The 16446-nt window shown below is 56.5% G+C and overlaps 1 protein-coding gene across 6 annotated transcripts in view; it reads left to right on the top strand.

Moving 5' to 3' along the window:
• The window catches only part of HIVEP3 (HIVEP zinc finger 3), a 564242-nt gene that overhangs the window by 542598 nt on the left and 5198 nt on the right, over positions 1-16446 (top strand). For 5 of the 6 annotated variants that reach the window (XM_061412315.1, XM_061412313.1, XM_061412317.1 and 2 more), the window contains 3 exons: positions 3449-3624; positions 9952-10038; positions 14295-15193. In XM_061412315.1, the coding sequence (XP_061268299.1) occupies positions 3449-3624; positions 9952-10038; positions 14295-15193 (1162 nt within the window). Of the gene's footprint in view, positions 1-3448; positions 3625-9951; positions 10039-14294; positions 15194-15748; positions 16120-16446 lie in introns of those variants that run through there. The other variant, XM_061412319.1, reaches the window with a different exon arrangement.

Genomic DNA, 16446 nt, shown 5'->3' on the forward strand with positions numbered 1-16446 from the left:
TGCTGGCCTGGCCACCACCGGGTGTGCATGCCATTTACTGACGCGGGGACCCAGGAGGCAGTGGTACAGGTGGGGGGCATGAAAACAGGATTCTGGGAACGTGGGTTGCAAGGTGCCTGAAGACCACCGGGAAGACGCCAAGAGGGCAGCTGGATGTACAGCAGAGCGGTCAGAGCTGGAGAGACAAGAGGAGCCTTCAGCATCCAGGGGGAAAGTCAGGTGTGTGTGGAGGAGCTCACCTGGAGGCAGGTGTGAGGGGAGAAGCGTGCAGGTTGATACCGGCAGGGAGGGTGGGGGTGCAGAGAAGGAACTTGCCGAGGAGACCCGGTCACCAAGCCAGCAGGGATCTCCAGATGGTAGGCAACGGGGCTGACAGGGTAAAACCACTGTCACTCAGATTTAGCAGCCCGTGACATTGACAGGAACAGTCAGCAGGGGAGCTGGGCTGGGGTGGCGAGGAGACGTGACTGCCAGCAGGACGGCCCTTTCCAGACTTGGGCTGAGAAGGGAAGCAGATGGAGTGGTCGCTGGAGCCGGCTGAGGTCTGGGGGGCGGGGGCTGCTGTTGCTTGGTACCAAGAGGACCGAGCCCGCGCGCACAGTGGTGGGATGTGTCCAAAGGTGGAGGCCTGAAGCTGCAGGGGAAGGGGTGGGATCTTATAGGGAGACCCCTATAAGGGGCCATCCAACCTCCAGCACAGACTGGAGGGACTGAGCCCGGGCTGGGAAGGGGAGGAGGGCCCAGCCGACACCGGACAGCTGCCCCACACCTGTCCCTGGACTTGGTCCTTTGGGAACCACCAAGCTGCACAACCCCAGTACTGGCCTTTGAGGAGCAGAGAAGTCAGAGGCTCCAGGCTGGCCAACCAGAACTGCCCTCTGCAAGTCCTGGGAGCCCAGGGGCCACCCTTCCCCTGCTCTCCATCACCTGACTGCCTCCTCCTCTCACCTCTTTTCTCTGGCTCCCCAATCACATTCTCTCCTGGTTCCTTATCAGGATCTCTCTGCTTGGGAGTGGCTTTTGGCACCATCCTTCTACCCATCCTTACCTTTGGGTGCTTCCTGGGCCCTCTCACTATCCTTTTTCTGTTTTCATACTCTCTTGAGTAGTCACCTGCCTCCTCACAAAGCTGCAAGTTCCATCCTGAGTCCCATGGAATTCTGGTTGTGTGTTGACATTCCTTCAATTCTCTCATGAGCATCTCACATTCAGTAGTTAAGGACTAGACTCCGGTACCATTTCTCTCTAAGCCGTGGCTGGTACCACCTGAGCTAGCTAAGTTGAAATCTTTGTTCCTCCTGCCTGGTGCCCCCTGTATCATCCAGACAGCCACCAGGATTTGTAGATTCTACATCCAGAAGGCTTCGAATCCCTGTCGTACAACACGTGTGTCTTGAACCCAGACTGTTTCTCCTCTTGCAGACCGTTCCCCATGGCACCAAGGAAGTATCTTCTGTTGAGACTTTATGTTTACCTTTAAGACAACTTTAACCAAGTCTCAGCTTTTTGGCATGGCATTCAAGGCTGATGGTGATCCAGTCTGCCCTGCCCACAAACTCCCCAGGCATCTTAACACTCATGCCTGTGCGGCTGGAGTCCCTGCCTGGGGTCCTCCCTTCTTGCCTCCATCTCTCAGCATCCTCTCTAGCCTCTCCCAACCCAAGGCTGTGTCCCAGCAGGCTGTGCACTTTCCATGCAGTGTGACAAAGTGGTGTCTGGGGTTGTGTACCTGCCTTCTCACCCCACCCCCCAAGTCACAGCACCACCCTCGGGGGATCGAGCAGAGTCCTTTCTCTGTGTACCTGTGTGTCTCCACTTGGGCACCCACCTGTGGTTTAAACTCGCTATTGAGGGAGAATGAAGGGGCTGAGAGTAGCCAAGGTCGACGGACTGTCTGCCTGCCTCCGAGCTGTCTTATGTACAGAGGGAAGCACACATGTGGTAGAAATTGGAGCATCTGTAGGCCTGGGTGGGAAGGGGTGAAAGACAGGGGACCCATAGGCTCCATCGTGGTTGGAAGTGAGAGGGGAGAGGCTGTCATGGAACCTCCGAGCAGGGCAGTGTGGAAGTGGTGTGGTGTGTGCGTGCATCTGAGCGTGAGCGCTGGTGAACACTGTGCCTCTGCCTGCCGGCTCCCTCCCTCAGAGACCCCTCCTGCAGGCCCATCCTGGTGACATCCTCTCAGCTGTGAGCTGATGGTCCCAGTGGAACAGGACTGAGTCCCAGCCGCTGTCACTTCCTCACCTTCCCCTACTCCAAGTCCCCTCCCTGCCTCTCTGAAGCCCCACCCAGAGGCTGGGTGGGAGGGAGATGTACAGGTGAGTGTGGGCATAGGCAGGCCTCCTGCTTGGCATAGGAGGCACACTCTGCAGGCTGAGAAAGCCACACCTCTCCTAAGGCGCCTATGCCCTCGGACCCTGGGTCTCACAGTCAGAAAGCTCTTCTCCTGGAATTATGCCAGGATTCCCTCCATGGGCCCTGCCGCAGCCTTCCCATCCCTGCCAAGACACTCACACGCACATCTACAGTGTTAGGCCAACGTGGCGTTCTGACAAGGACGGTATCGAGTGAGCTTGTGGGACTCATGGGTTCCTTCTAAGTGGAAATAAGAGCATTCTGATTCACGGCCAAGAGCGCAGTGGCCCTGAGGCCCAAGCAAGCAGGCCAGGCACCCCAGGAGGCACCCGCAAGCTGTCGGTACTTCCTGCTAGGACCCCAGGTGATCCCCGGAGAGAGACCTGGTGGCTGGAATCTGGGTCCTGAGAGCTTCCCGCTCGGCTCAAGACGGAAAATACTGGGGAGAGAGCTCCGGGCCCCGGGTGTCTTGACTCTGAGGACCGAGAAATAAAGTGCCCTCCGCTCTCCCGTCACGTGCGCGTCTGGCGGGCCTGCGAGCGGACTGTTTCGGTGCTGGTCGCCCCTCGTGGGGGATGGACAGGCTCTGGGGCAGGCAGATTCAGAAGTTCTGTCCCTTTCTAGCTGTGGGAGCCTCGGGCTCTCCATGGAGGTTGTGACTGAATGTGGGCAGGTGTCCGGCAGAGGGTGAGCATGGCTCAGTGGTGGCTGCCGGAGCTGTGGCTGTCATCTTTTAGTCTCTTTGTTGCACGGTGGCCCAGAGCGGCTGCTCTTTGGAAGCAGAAGCTGGTGCTGAGGCTGGATCTGGGCCAGAGACCCTCTGTGCCCCTGTGGCTTCCCTCCCGGCCCGGAGCACCAGGGCCTGTTGCCTCTGAGGGAGAAGAGGGGGTGCACCCCCCGCACCCGTCTGAGGTCAGGGCAGGTGCAGAGCTCCAGGCGGATTCCCCACCCCTGGCTGTCTCTGCTCCGCGTCCCCCTCTCCCCCCGCCCCTAAAAGCTGGATGTGGCCAGGAAGCGCGTGCATCTTCTGAGGTGGGAACCTGCCTCCTCTCCTCCTGTTTTGTTCCTTTACCATGACGCCTGTTGCTCATAGGTACAAATCAAACGAAGAGTATGTATATGTGCGAGGCCGCGGCCGAGGGAAATATGTTTGTGAGGAGTGTGGAATTCGCTGCAAGAAGCCCAGCATGCTGAAGAAACACATCCGCACCCACACTGACGTCCGGCCCTATGTGTGCAAGCACTGTCACTTTGCTTTTAAAACCAAAGGTAAGAGACGGTCAGCGGAGCGCTGGCCCTGCCCGCTGCAGGGAGCTCCCCTCTGGGAGCTCCAGCACAGAGCCCGAGGCCTGGACCTCTCTGCCTGGGGCCTGAGCAGCCCTGATTTCCGGGCTCCCCAGTTACAGAGCAGCCCACTGCAGACGGGGCAGTGGCACCGTCGGCTGCCCAGCCTGTCCTCTTAGATCTCACACTGGCCCCGTCCACCCTCCACCTATGCGATTCCCACCACGGCCAGGCAGTGGCACTCCAGCGCACAGCTCCTGGTTTTGTATTTGATCTCATCACCCTGCTTCCTTTTGCATGTCTCCTTAGCCCTTTATCCACCGACCTGATGAGTTCCAGCATCCACACTGGTCACTGCCACTCTTGAGTTTGGAAATCCATTCCACCCTGAGCCACTTAACACACTTGCATGGTCACTTCTCATGCCAGACTTTGCCTCCACCTCGCCTCACCACTCAGACTGTGTTCCCGCTCCACCCAGCTTCTCCACAGCCCTCAGCACTGGGCCCGGCTCTCCCCTCACCTTGACTGGCAGCCCTGTCATTCTGCCCTGGCCACGCAGCACCTCAGGGTCAGCTCAGGCTCTGGCAGTCACCTGTGAGAAGAAGGCAGACTGGCCAGTGAGGGTATGAATCCAGAGGGCTGTGTTGGATGATGAGGGCAGCCATGGCTGCTGCAGCCACCCAGGACCCAGGCGTGAACCAGTGAGGCTGAGTCTGCGAGGCTTGGACAGAGTGTTTCTCTATCCTCCCAAGGGCTGCTCCTACAGGGCAGGAAAGGCATCGTGACCCACTTCTTCTTTCCTGGTAGCCGAGTAGACCAAGGTGCCTCAGAGGGAGGCCTGGGCTCTCAGTAACCCTGGTGGCTTCAGCCTCTTGTGTTTGGCAGATTCCTGGCTCAGGATTTGGGCACGAGGGTCCTGCCTTCCCCTTCGGGCAAGTTGGGGGCCTCCACAACAGCCCCCTCCAGGGCCACGTGGCTTTTCAGTGGATGCAACTTGAGAGCAGGTTCGGCTTTGGTGCCCATTAGCCTTCCTTTTGTGGGTATAGCTGCTCCCAGAGAGAGAGGCTGGGTGGCTTTGAGGAGGCCCGTCCGGACTTTGAGTCTTCCTTCTTCCTCCTCCTGATCCCTTCCATTCTGTCAGTGCTAGGTTGGGGGTCAGTTTATCTCACCCCCTCGCTCACGGCCCCCTCTCTGACTGGGTGCTCATCTCTGATCTGCTGACCCCATTAGCCTGTCCTCCTCTGTCCTCGGCGCCATCATTCCCAAGTGGAACTCGAACTTTTCCACCAAGGTTTTGGTTCGAATACAGGCGACCATCCTCCTTCCTTGCCCTGACCCTCTTCTTTCTTGGTGTCTCATCAACAACAGTCCAGAGGGCCCAGAGAGGACCGACTGGCCTGCAGCCCAGCCATGTGCAGGACAGCTCGCCTAGCAGGCCTCGGTCCTAGTCGTGGGCTCCGTGCCCCACACACCCCCTTCAGCCCCACTTCCTCTGGCCTTAGGGGGCCAGTTGGGACTTTCTGGAGGAGAGAGGTGGAGATTCAACAATTGGATAGCCATTGACCAACAATTCAGATAATGGTCTTTGACTCTGAATGCCAAAAGCTGTTTGTCCAAGCCCCACCATGAAGGGAAAGAAAATGAGTCCCCCCGCCCCTGCCCAAGCCAGAAATGACTGTTAAAGCTGGAGCTGTAACTATCAGCTAGGACCCCTGCCTCTGGGGCATAACCCCCACCACCTTCCTCTCTTCCCCTTGTCTGGACGGACTGGCAAAATCAGGTGGCCTCCAGAGTGGATCACTGCTGGCCCAACTCCCAGGCTGTCCAGCGGACCATACCATTCTGTTCTCAGCATGACGAGCCCAGTCCTGAGAGCGCCCCCTCCACCGCACCCCCACCCCCACCCAGCCCAGGGCCACACAGAGCTGCCCACCACCTCGGGGAGCCATCATCCTCTATGTGAGACTGGAAAGATCCATTGAGCCAAGTCCCCAGCCAGAGCAGTCTCCCAGAGCAATCTCTATTCAATTCTCTCTGGCTTTATTGAGAGCAAAGGCCTGGTCTTTTTCTGCCAAGTCTGAAAGAGGTCTGGGTCCCTGGCAAGAACACCCCTTTTCCAGGAGATTCCTGCATTGGAAGCCACATAGCTGAGCTATCTGCAGTCCCTTCCTGGGTCCCCCTGAGCCCTGGAGGGTCCAGAGCACACAACCTGCATGGGATGTCAGTGGGCCCTCTGAGTGCCCAGGGGGCGGAGCCTGGGATGAAACCTGGGGGTGGAGCCCTGAAGGCCCCGCCCAGGAGGATTTCCTCTCACCCTGTGATGGGGCATGTGCTGAGCTCTCTGCCAAGGCTCCTAGACCCTTCTGAAAGACAAACACCTTCCAGAGCCAGAGCAGTGAGTGCATCTGAGATAGTGGAATCTCAAACTCTGGGAGGCAGAAAGGGGCTAGTATGGGCGGTGACAGATGGAAGCAGAGCCAGCTCACTCTTGGCTCTCTCTGCATGAGGCAGGAGAGTGAGGGAAGCCATGAGACACTGAAGCTCCCGTGACTCCTCAGACCCTTCAGCCATCAGCCCAGACACCAAAGGAGCTACCCTCCTCTCAGGGCCCCTGCCTCCGTCCAGCTGCCTCCGTCTCCTCCCTCCCCTGGTCCTTGGGCTCAGACTCGCCAGGCTGCATGAGAAATGAAGCTGGGCCCGGCGGTCTTCAGGGCCCTCCGTCACCACCACCTGGCTGCACCGGCTAGGGAGCCTTCCTGTCCGTCTCTGTCCGCCTGTCTGTGTCTCCGTCTCTGTGTCAGACGTTGTGACAGCAGCTCCGGTCCTGGGTGCTAGCACCGGCTTGTCTCAGTGAGTGAGGCCGGGGAAGGCCCACTGGGATGTCCCTATGGAGGTCTGGGGTCCTGTGTCCTCTTCTGAGAAGGTTCCCCGAGGCCAGCAGAAGGGCTGTGGTGGGTACAGGCCCTTGCGCCGATCGCCTGCGGACAGAGCTGGCAGTTTGGAGCAGCCCTCAGGGGCTGAGGGAGGGTGGTTGGTCAAAGCCCAAAGCCGAATGGGGTAGACACGGTTTTCAGCTTATGCTCTTGGTGGAGGATCCACCTGTGTTCCAGATGCCCATCATTTCCATCCGCTTGCCTTTCCTCCTTCATTCCAGGATGGTCAGGTTTGGGGTGAGGGGGCTGGGATGATGTGAAAAGCTGTGAACTCTGCTTGGAAAGCTGAGGCTCTGACCCTTGACAAGGAAATGGTGTCCAGGCCAAAAAAAGACACCTGCAGCCATTTGGTTCACCTCCTTCAATTCACAGAGGAGCAGGCAGGCATACAGAGGGGACACTCAGGGAGGGTGCTGGGTAACACTCAGGGCTGCACATCCGCCCCTATGTCCCCATGGCCTATCCCAGCAGCCACTCAGACTCCCAGCTCCTCCCTGCAGCCTCCGGGGCAGGGGCAGAGGAGAAGCTGGTGTCCAGGGGCTGCCTGGTGCCCTCTCCTGGGATTGCTGAGCCCAGACAGACTGGTGGAGGCATTTACATCTCAGCCATCATCTCAGCATCTCTCTCCTCCACAACCAGTGGGTGGCTGTGGCAGAGTCTCCCGGGTACTCAATGAACACTGACCGTTGGGGCAGGGGGGACACACAGAATGGGAAGGAGGGAGGTTCCACGCAGTGGCATCTGCTCTCTGCCAGGCACGCTCTGCTGCCACTCTACATGCGTTTGTTCGTCCACTTCTTCCAGCATCCCCATGAGGTAGGTACAACTTTACAGTTGCAGAAACTGGGGCTCAAAAGGTTAAGACACTTGCCCAAGAACACATAGCTAGCAAGCGACAGAGCCCAGACTCAGACCCAAGGCCACCAAGCTCCTACATGTCTTGGTCTGTCCCACCAGTATGGAGCACGCAAGGCACCTGCAGTCCTGAGACCTGGCTCCAGACGGGGCTCTGCGCTAGCTGGCAACGTGGCTTTGGCTGTTTGGTTCTCCGTGATGGTGAACAGGAGCTGTCCCAGAGCATCCCGTCACCTCAGACAGCGGATTATCTCGTCCAGTGGCATCATTAGCACCAAGGCCAGGAGTCAGAACAGAAGCAGGAAGACCCTGGGTCTGGTAGGGGGTGGGTCACATGGTCTGGGAGGTTCCTCCCGACACTTTACTTCTGTGATGAGAAGAACATTTCCCACTCACGGTTATTACGCGCCCACAGTGTGCTCAGCACCTAACTTGGTTGAGTAAGAGACCCAACCCTTCCGGACAGAACAGGGCCAACAATAATGTCATAGCCAAAATGAGCAGTGTGCATAGTCCCCTGGGGTCTGGGGTATTCAGGGGATGGCAGGCTGGTCTCAGAACCTCAGGGGACGTTTGGTCTCTCTGGCCTATGTAACACTGCAGCTGCCTTGACCGCCCCCTGACATCCTGCTCAGGCTTTGCCTACTCACAACAGTGGGGCCAGAGGCCCATGATGTTGGACAGGGACGTTGGGGGTCCCCCAGCCCTGGGATGACTCTGGAAGTTATGGCTGTGCTCCCCATTTGGCCAGGAGTAGAAGATCCAGTTTTCTGTCCAGTTAAAGGAAGAAAATCTGAGGGAGAGATGGAGTCACAGACCAGGATGAGCAGGAGGGAAGGGGCAGGAAACAGCTCCTCTCCATCACTGCTGCCCTTGACCTGCACACCTCAGGCAGCCTCAGCTTAAGGCTCCTGTTACCTCTGAGCAAAACCTTAAGGTTCCTTAAAATTCTCAGAATAATTAAGAAAAACCCTTTGGTTCATGCATGGGTGCTCTCTCCCTAGTCACCCACCCATCCTCCCGTTGATCCATGTCTCCCATCCTCGCATCCTAAGAGCTTGTCTTCCTCTCGTCTTCCCATCTTCCCCTCTCGTCTGCCTCTCCGCCTCTCTCCTTTGTCCTCCCACCATCCACCCTTCCATCCTGCCCGTCCTTTCATCCCCCTCTATGTCTGCCTTCCCTATTGGGTGTACTGCCTCCATCCCCCCATCCAACCAGCCCTCTCCCCCTTGCCCAGGTCTCCTTCTCTCCCTTTCTCCATCTTCTCATCTGTTTAGGGATCTATTCCCCATCTACCCTTCTATTTATTTTTATCCTCCATCTGTCTGTGCATCTGCTTATCTGCTCATCGAGTATCCCACCCGTCTGTCTGGATTCTCCCTCTTCATCCTGTTTGTCACTCCATATTTCCTCTTACCCACTTCTCCATCCATCCATCTATCTGTCCACCAATCGTTCTATGCATCTGTTCCTGGAATCCCTTCTTCTCTTTTCCATCCATCTGTTCAAACCTGCTAATAAGATGAGTGAGACAGAGTTCCTGACTCAAGGGCCTTGTGATGTATTATATGAAGGACCATGGAAATATAGCCATCCCTAGAGCAACAGTGAGCACATCACAGTTAGAGGCGATTGGTGAGCCCAAAGGAACATCGTAAGGCATCTGGCCAGCATCCTGAGGCGAGCTGGGGCTCTCCTGCTGGTCCTTCGCAGAGCGCTCCTGCCCATAGGGCTTTGTGACCTGTGAAGCGCTGTGCACACGTCAGGAAGAATCGGTGTCACAGAGTTTCCCCTGATTCCACAGAGCTTCTGGCTCTGCTCTTCAGCCCACTACGGACAGAGTCAGCCACCCCCCGAGGGCTTTGTAGTCATGGGGAGAACGGAGCCTTTGCTCAGCCTTCCCTGTGTCCACCACCCTTGGCCATGTCTGCATGGCAGTGACTTTGGAGGCCCAGGAAGGGGACATGACTCTCTAAGGAATTCAGGACTTGGACACCAGCCTTGTGGACCCTAGGTCCCTGTCTAGCAGACTTCGCTATGCCTTCTGCCCTTTCTCCATGTCTATTAATAGCAGTAACTTTGTCCTGGTTCCTCCTCCCAAACCCTAAGATCCCTCCCTGTGGGCTGGCCTAGCAGTATCCTCAGCCAGAAGGACATCCTCAGCACCCACTCCCATGCTAGTTCATGGGCTGGGTGCCTGCTCTCATCCCAGCATTTGAAATGGTCAGTAATCCTGTCACCAGCTCCTGGGCCCAGGGTTAAATCAGAAAAACTTTTGCATATGACTTGTCTTTTAATCTCCTTTTGTTTTTTTAACCAGCATCTCAGTTCCTCATTATACCCTCTGTCCGCTCACAGCCCCTCACCCACCCTACCCCGCTCCTCTGTACCATCGTGCACGGCGGCCGTGGCTGCACCCCTGACCTGAGCACGCGGGCAGAGTGATGTCCAGGCGCCGCCAGGCGCCACCCTGGCCCCCTGCCCTCCAGCCATGCCTGAGTCTGTTCTCATTCCTTTCCAGGGAATCTGACTAAGCATATGAAGTCGAAGGCCCACAGCAAAAAGTGCCAAGAGACGGGGGTGCTGGAGGAGCTGGAAGCCGAAGAAGGTAATGAATTGCCAACTCCCTCCTCCCCTCCCCCCTGCCCACCTTCCCCTCCCTCCCCTGGCCCCCTTGCCCGCCCCTCCCCCTCCTTTCTGTCCTCCTTGCCTCTACTCCCCCTCCCCTTCTCCTTCCTCACCCTCTTCCTCACCCTCTTCTCCAGTCTTCCCAAATACAAAGAGACAAAGGCTAAGTTCACGGAACAATGGCACCCACGCCCCTCCTTCTTACAGCACGCGCCTGGAGCCAAAGCACTTGAGCATTGCTGACTGTCACGCAGGTAGAGCACCCGGCACCCGGTGGGTGCTCAGTGAATGTATGGTGGTTACATTAATACACGAGTATTATAGTCAACATTGATTGAGCATCCACCTGTCAAGCATACTCTAGACACGTGCCGTGGTTATCTTGGCAAACCCTCACAATGACACAGTGAGGTACATACTTTTATATGCTCCACACCCACACTCACACCTCCACACTCTGGACATGGGCTTGGTGCTCAGGTCTTTTAGAGCTAGGGGCTTTCAAGAGACCCAAAGCCAGGCAGACCTGACAGCCCCCTATCACCTCTCAATCCCACCCCACATCCCAGCACCACACCCCAGCCTCAGTCCCCCAGTAGCAAGATTAGAGCCATATTAGGGCCAGTTTCTGTGAACACAAGGCAGAGTGGAAGGTGAGTCCAAGTCAGCATGTCTGGCTGGGCCCTGTCGGGCCTCAGCATCCAAGAAGGAGGCCAGAGCAGCTCTGGGGGGTAGATAAGCAACCAGAGATATTCTGCAGTGAGCAAGCCTTTGGCCAGATCCCCTAAAATCAGGGTCAAGAGAGTGTGAAAAAGAGAGGTGTGTGTTCCTGTGTCTTGTTTCTTTCCGTTTATCTGATTTGGGAATGTATGTGCAGTCTTAAAAACAAGTTAGATCATATTTCCTTTTAGGTGAAATGAATCAGCTTTATTGAACAGAATACAGTGAACTCAGAGCTGTGGCCTCCAAAATGAGAATGTGGGGTTACTGAGTTGATCAAGAAAGCACGTCAAGCCATTTACAGATGTCTTATTAAGTCCTCATAACTGTGGTAGAAACTGGTGTCACTCCTTTTTAAACTGAAGACATTTATTAAAGCTCAAACAGGTTATGGAAGTTGCCTGAGGTCAGACAAAAACCACTCCATGTGGCTCTATGCCACTCCAGTGCCTGGTGGGCTGGACAGGGGAGCTGCACCCAAGCCCAGAGCCCTGCCTGGGTGGGAGGCAGGGTGTGTCCACTAGCACCGCACCAGGGGTCCACTGGGTAAGTTCAGCTTCATTTTCCCAATGAGGCCGAAAATGATGACCAGATGACCTTATTTGAGAATGCATGAAATCAGTGCAGTCGTTCTAGAAATAATTCCTGACAGCACCAGCCCTATTCTAAGTCCTACTCTAGGTGCTAGAGATTCTTCAATGCATGAAATATAGTTCCTGTCCTCAGGAAGCCTGCATTCTAGAGGGGAGCCGGGTAGTGAACAAATGTGGAATAAGGCAAGGGCCTTGAGTATGAAATAAAGCATCCATGACAGGTAGGGAAGTGTGGGGAGTGGCCTCTCTGTTCAGGTGATGTGAGCCGCGAACATGAGGCAGGGGGTCAGGAAGCCACGTGGAGCCTGGGGAAGGGCTCTCTCTGCAGGTGGAACAGCGGGTGCAGAGCCCCTGAGGACAAGAGTTGGGAAGTCAGAGACAGCTGCGGCTGTGAAGGTCAAGGGATGGGTTTAGCCGCCTGCTGGAGCGACTGCCCTGACTCTGTACGCAGAGGATGGCCGGTAGGGGGCGCGGCTGGAGGCAGTGATGCAGGCTGAGCATGTGTTGGACTGGGGGGGCGGAGGGAGGTGGAGAAACGTGCTGTTAGGTTTTGCTGACACATCAGGGCGGGGGCAGGTGGAGGGTGAACAAATGAGAATAAAAGATCCAAGGATGGTTTCCGAGGTTTATGGCCTAGGAAACTGGAAGGATGGAGTTGCCATTTCCCGCGATGATGAAGATTCAGGGAGGAGATTGTCTGTTAGACGCGAAGTGGTTGGGAGGTGGCCAGGCCGGCGCCGCAGCCCCGCCCCTGAGGGTGAGGAGGTTGAGCACCAGCGCCACCGTGTGGCCAGACCTCCCCAGCGCCCCGGCGCGCTTCGTTCCACCCGTCCCTTGGCTCCAGAGAGGCGGGACTTTGTGGAGATTGACAGTGAGGGGTATTAGGAATTATTGATCGGCAGGGGCCTCCCGTAGAGCTCTGCAAGAGCCCAGATGTGGGGGGCCTGGCGAACCTTGTGCTGGGCAGGGGACTCTTGGATTCCGTCACTCCTGAGTTGGGTGCCTAGGGCAGGGCACCAGCCCTCTGTCCCTCAGCGTCTTCATCTGTTACAGACTTTAGGATCTTTCCTGCCGAATATCAGGAGCCGCTGATCCTGACTCCCTGACTGGTAGCACTGCCCCTCTGACCTTCAACTGCAGCATGAGATGCTGGCCGTGCTGCCTGTGTGTTGAGGTTGTGGGGTACTTGGGGTGAGAAGAGCTGAGGTTTATTGGGTACTTACTAGGTGTCAGACCCTCACAATCCTCTCAGCAGCTTCATGAGGTGGCTTTTATTATTCTTACCCCTCCCCCCCCCACCACCATTTTACAGACAAGGAAACTGAACCCAGAGAGAAAAAGTAAATTATTCGACATTGCACAGTAAGGAAGGGGTGGGACTGAGATTCAAACCCAGACCATTTCCTGCTTCTCAGTGCATAAAAACATTTTTAAACTGGCAGTGTAATGATGTAGGGGTTATAAACCTTAGTCCTGACTCAGCCATTACTTTCTGGGTGACCTTGGGGAAACATTTGCCTGCTCTGGGCATGGGTTTCCCCACAGGTTGACGAGAGGTGAGGCTAGGTGAACTCCTGGAGCTAAAGTCTTAGGGCAAAGCTTTAGGGTATGTTTTGCCTCCTCCTCCTGACCCCTGCTCTGTGGTCCCCAGCCCCTTCCCCTTCTCTGGTCATTCTGCTCCCAGCTGCCAGGAGGTCATGCCCTTGGCCTCCCTTCACCTGACAGCTCCACCCCGCAGTTTTTTATCTACATCCTCTTGCATGCCCGACTGTCATCCATTTGCTGAGTGCTGAGCTGTTTGAAAGCACAAATGCTGGGCTTTCTGGTCCCGGTGCAGCTTGGCATAGTGGGGTCCAGAGAAGCATGGTTGTACCAGTGACCTGAGTCAGCTCGTGTGTCCAGCTCTCTTAGTTAGTAGTTGAGTGGGTGCTGACATGAGCATAGTGTTGGGCCAGCAGGACCCAAACCCTCAGGATCCTGCCAGGTGGGCAAGATGTTAGCGGAGCTCTCCCCAGAGTCCTGATTGCTGCCAACTTCAGAGATGCCCAAACTAGGCCTGTGTCCTATTAGAGCTGACCCCGCTGGTGGGGCTGCCCCAGCAGAAGTCAGACCAGGAGGCTGGTATTTCAGAGCTCTACTCTCCTCCCCAGCTGGGAGCACCAGGGGTTCTACAAGCACCTTCTCTGGACATGAGTGGCTGGGGAGAGGCCCTCTCCGCAGGCTGAGGTCAGCTTAGCCAAACCTTCCAAGGGAACAGGGCCTGCCACCTGCCAGATGCTATTGTGCCAGGCATCAGCAGCGTGGCCACAGTGGCAGGTGTGTATGTGAACTGACCGTGCCCAGTGCTGCTGGCCCCGCCAGCATGGCTGCTGTATTCCAGAATAATAGATGTCTCCATGAATGCGCTGAGTGGCTACAATTATTAATATTTGAGCCCTTGATATGTGCCAGGCTTGTGTTTCCTCCTCCTAGCAAACCTTATGAGATGAGACTGTCATATTCATTTGACAAAGATGGAGACAGAGGCCCAGCAGAGTGACTTAACTTGCTCTTGGTGAAGCCAGGACTGAATACTAACCAAAAAGAAAAAGAAAGGGAAGGCCTGTCTTGTTTGCTGTGGTTTGATGCCAGCCTTACTACTTACTTTGCCTGGGCAAGGTAAGGTGAACTGTCTCATCTTAGTTCCCTGTCTGTAACATGAAGATAGGAATAGTACCTACCGGGCAGGATTATTTGTGGATTAGGTGAATTAACGCACATGCAGGCCCTAGAGCTGAACCTTAACATGGTAGATACGAAGTCATTTTTGCTGTTTACAAAGTGCTCCCATACCCTCAACGATCTTGGCCGTCAGGCGGGGTTTGTGGCACAGAGCAGCGTGGGGGGCGGCTGTAACCTCGGGCCTCCTGTGTCTGTCCCTCAGGAACCAGTGATGACCCATTCCAGGACTTGGAAGGGCGAGAGGGCGCAGAGGCCGTGGCAGAGCACCAGTTTTCAGACCTGGACGACTCGGACTTGGACTCGGACCTGGACGAAGACGAGGATGAGGACGAGGAGGAGAGCCAGGACGAGCCATCAGGCCCGTCCTCGGAGGCGCCCCCACCTGGCCCGCCAGCCACGCTGCCCGCAGACTCCTCACCCGTTCAGGGCCCTCAGCCCACAGAGGCCACCCGGGGCAGCTCGGTCTCAGAAGCCGAGCGCTCGGCACCCAGCAGCTGCTCCACATCCAGCCAAAGCATCCTGTGCCTCCCCCGGCTGGCACCGGCCCCCCGGGGCCCAGTGGAGAAGGACACAGGCTCGGCCCTGAGCTCCCAGGCCCTGTCCCCAAGGAGGCCGTGGTCCCCAAGCAAAGAAGCAGGCAGCCACCTACCACTCACCCCAAAACACTCACTAACCAAAAGCTACTCGTCTCCCCAGCGACATTCACCGGCCCGAGAGCCACTGGCCTCAGCCCCGAGTCCGCCTGGCTCCCAGACGGGCCCTCTCCCCTGCGGGTCCCCGAGACTCGAGCTGTCTCCTCTTGCCCTCCACCCCCTGGGAAGGGAACTGCCTCTTCGAGCGCGCCTGCCCCCCGAACGCAAGGGCGCTGCAGACCCAGGCCCCCCCAGACACTCGCCCACCAGGAGATGGTCTCCAGGCCAGGCCGAGTCACCACCACGGTCAGCGCTGCCAGGGAAGTGGGCCTTGGCAGGGCCGGGCAGCCCCTTGGCGGCCGAGCGTGGCCCAGGCTCAGGGCTGGCCCCCCGGGCTCTCTACCCGCCCGCGCCTCTACCTCACAAGCTTCTCGGCAGAAGCCCAGCGGAGACCTGCACCTCCACATGGGTGAGTTCCTGTCCCCCAAGTGGCTGATGGGTGGGGGGCCGCGAGCTCACACCTCCCTGAGCGTCACACCCAGAGCTGGACCCCTGCCAGTTCAGCGGTTACCAATAAGGCGTGCATTGGGCACCACTTACACAGGCACTGTGCTGGGTGCCTGAAACCAGTCAGCTGTGTGTCAGAAGCAGCGGAGCATGGACTGTGGAGCTGGACTAAAAGAAAGTGAAAGTGGAAGTGTTAGTTGCACAGTCATGTCCAACTCTATGGACTGTAGCCGGCCAGGCTCCTCTGTCCATGGAATTCTTCAGGCAAAAATACTGAAATGGGTTGCCATGCCCTTCTCCAGAGGATCTTCCCATCCCTGGGATTGAATCCAGGTCTTCAGCATCACAGGCAGATTCTTTACCGTCTGAGCCACCAGGGACTACCTGGTAGTTTTTAAATTCTGGACTACCCAGAATTAAATCCGGGTTCTGTCACTTACGAGCCGTGTGGCTTTAGATGTGGTATAAACACTCATGCCATCTCCTCCCACCCCATTTCCACGTATTCTTTGAGCAGATGGCAGAGCCCAACCCAAATCTCCACGTCTCCAACATGACTGCCACCAGCACCCTCCGAGTCACTTGAGCCAGCCAGCTCCTTCCCATCTTCCCATCAGCACCATCACTGTCACATCATCAGTGCCATCTGCCATCAGTACACTCCAGCCACCCCATAGGCTTGATCACCGTGGTCACAACATCACTGCCACCACCACGGTCACGATCCCCAGCACTGACACGTTATCATCATCGGCTTACTTTTCCTCTCCCAACACCTTTTCTGTCACTGGAGTGTCACGACCCAACATCTCTGCTCACCGCCAGCAGTGTCAGCACCATCACTCAAGCGATTCAAGCTCCAGGAGTAGTACCATCCAGGAATCTTAACTTGGTTTTTTTTTTTTTTTTTTAAACTTGGTTTTTAATTTGGGGCTCAAGTTAAAATTCCTGGTGGTGAAAAAGTGAAAGTCGCTCAGTTGTATCCGACTCTTTGTGACTCCATGGACTGTGTAGAATTCTCCAGGCCAGAATACTGGAGTGGGTAGCCTTTCCCTTCTCCAGGGGATCTTCCCGACCCAGGGATCGAACCCAGGTCTCCCGCATTGCAGGCGGATTCTTGGTGGTGGGAGGAGGTTAAGAGCCTGGGGTGGGAACTCATGTTCAAGGGTAAAGTTGGGTCAGTATTGTCTGAGGAACAAGAGAGGCAGCAGAAGC

Source organism: Bos javanicus, chromosome 3 (assembly GCF_032452875.1).
Source record: "Bos javanicus breed banteng chromosome 3, ARS-OSU_banteng_1.0, whole genome shotgun sequence".
NCBI classification, from domain to species: Eukaryota; Metazoa; Chordata; class Mammalia; order Artiodactyla; family Bovidae; genus Bos; species Bos javanicus.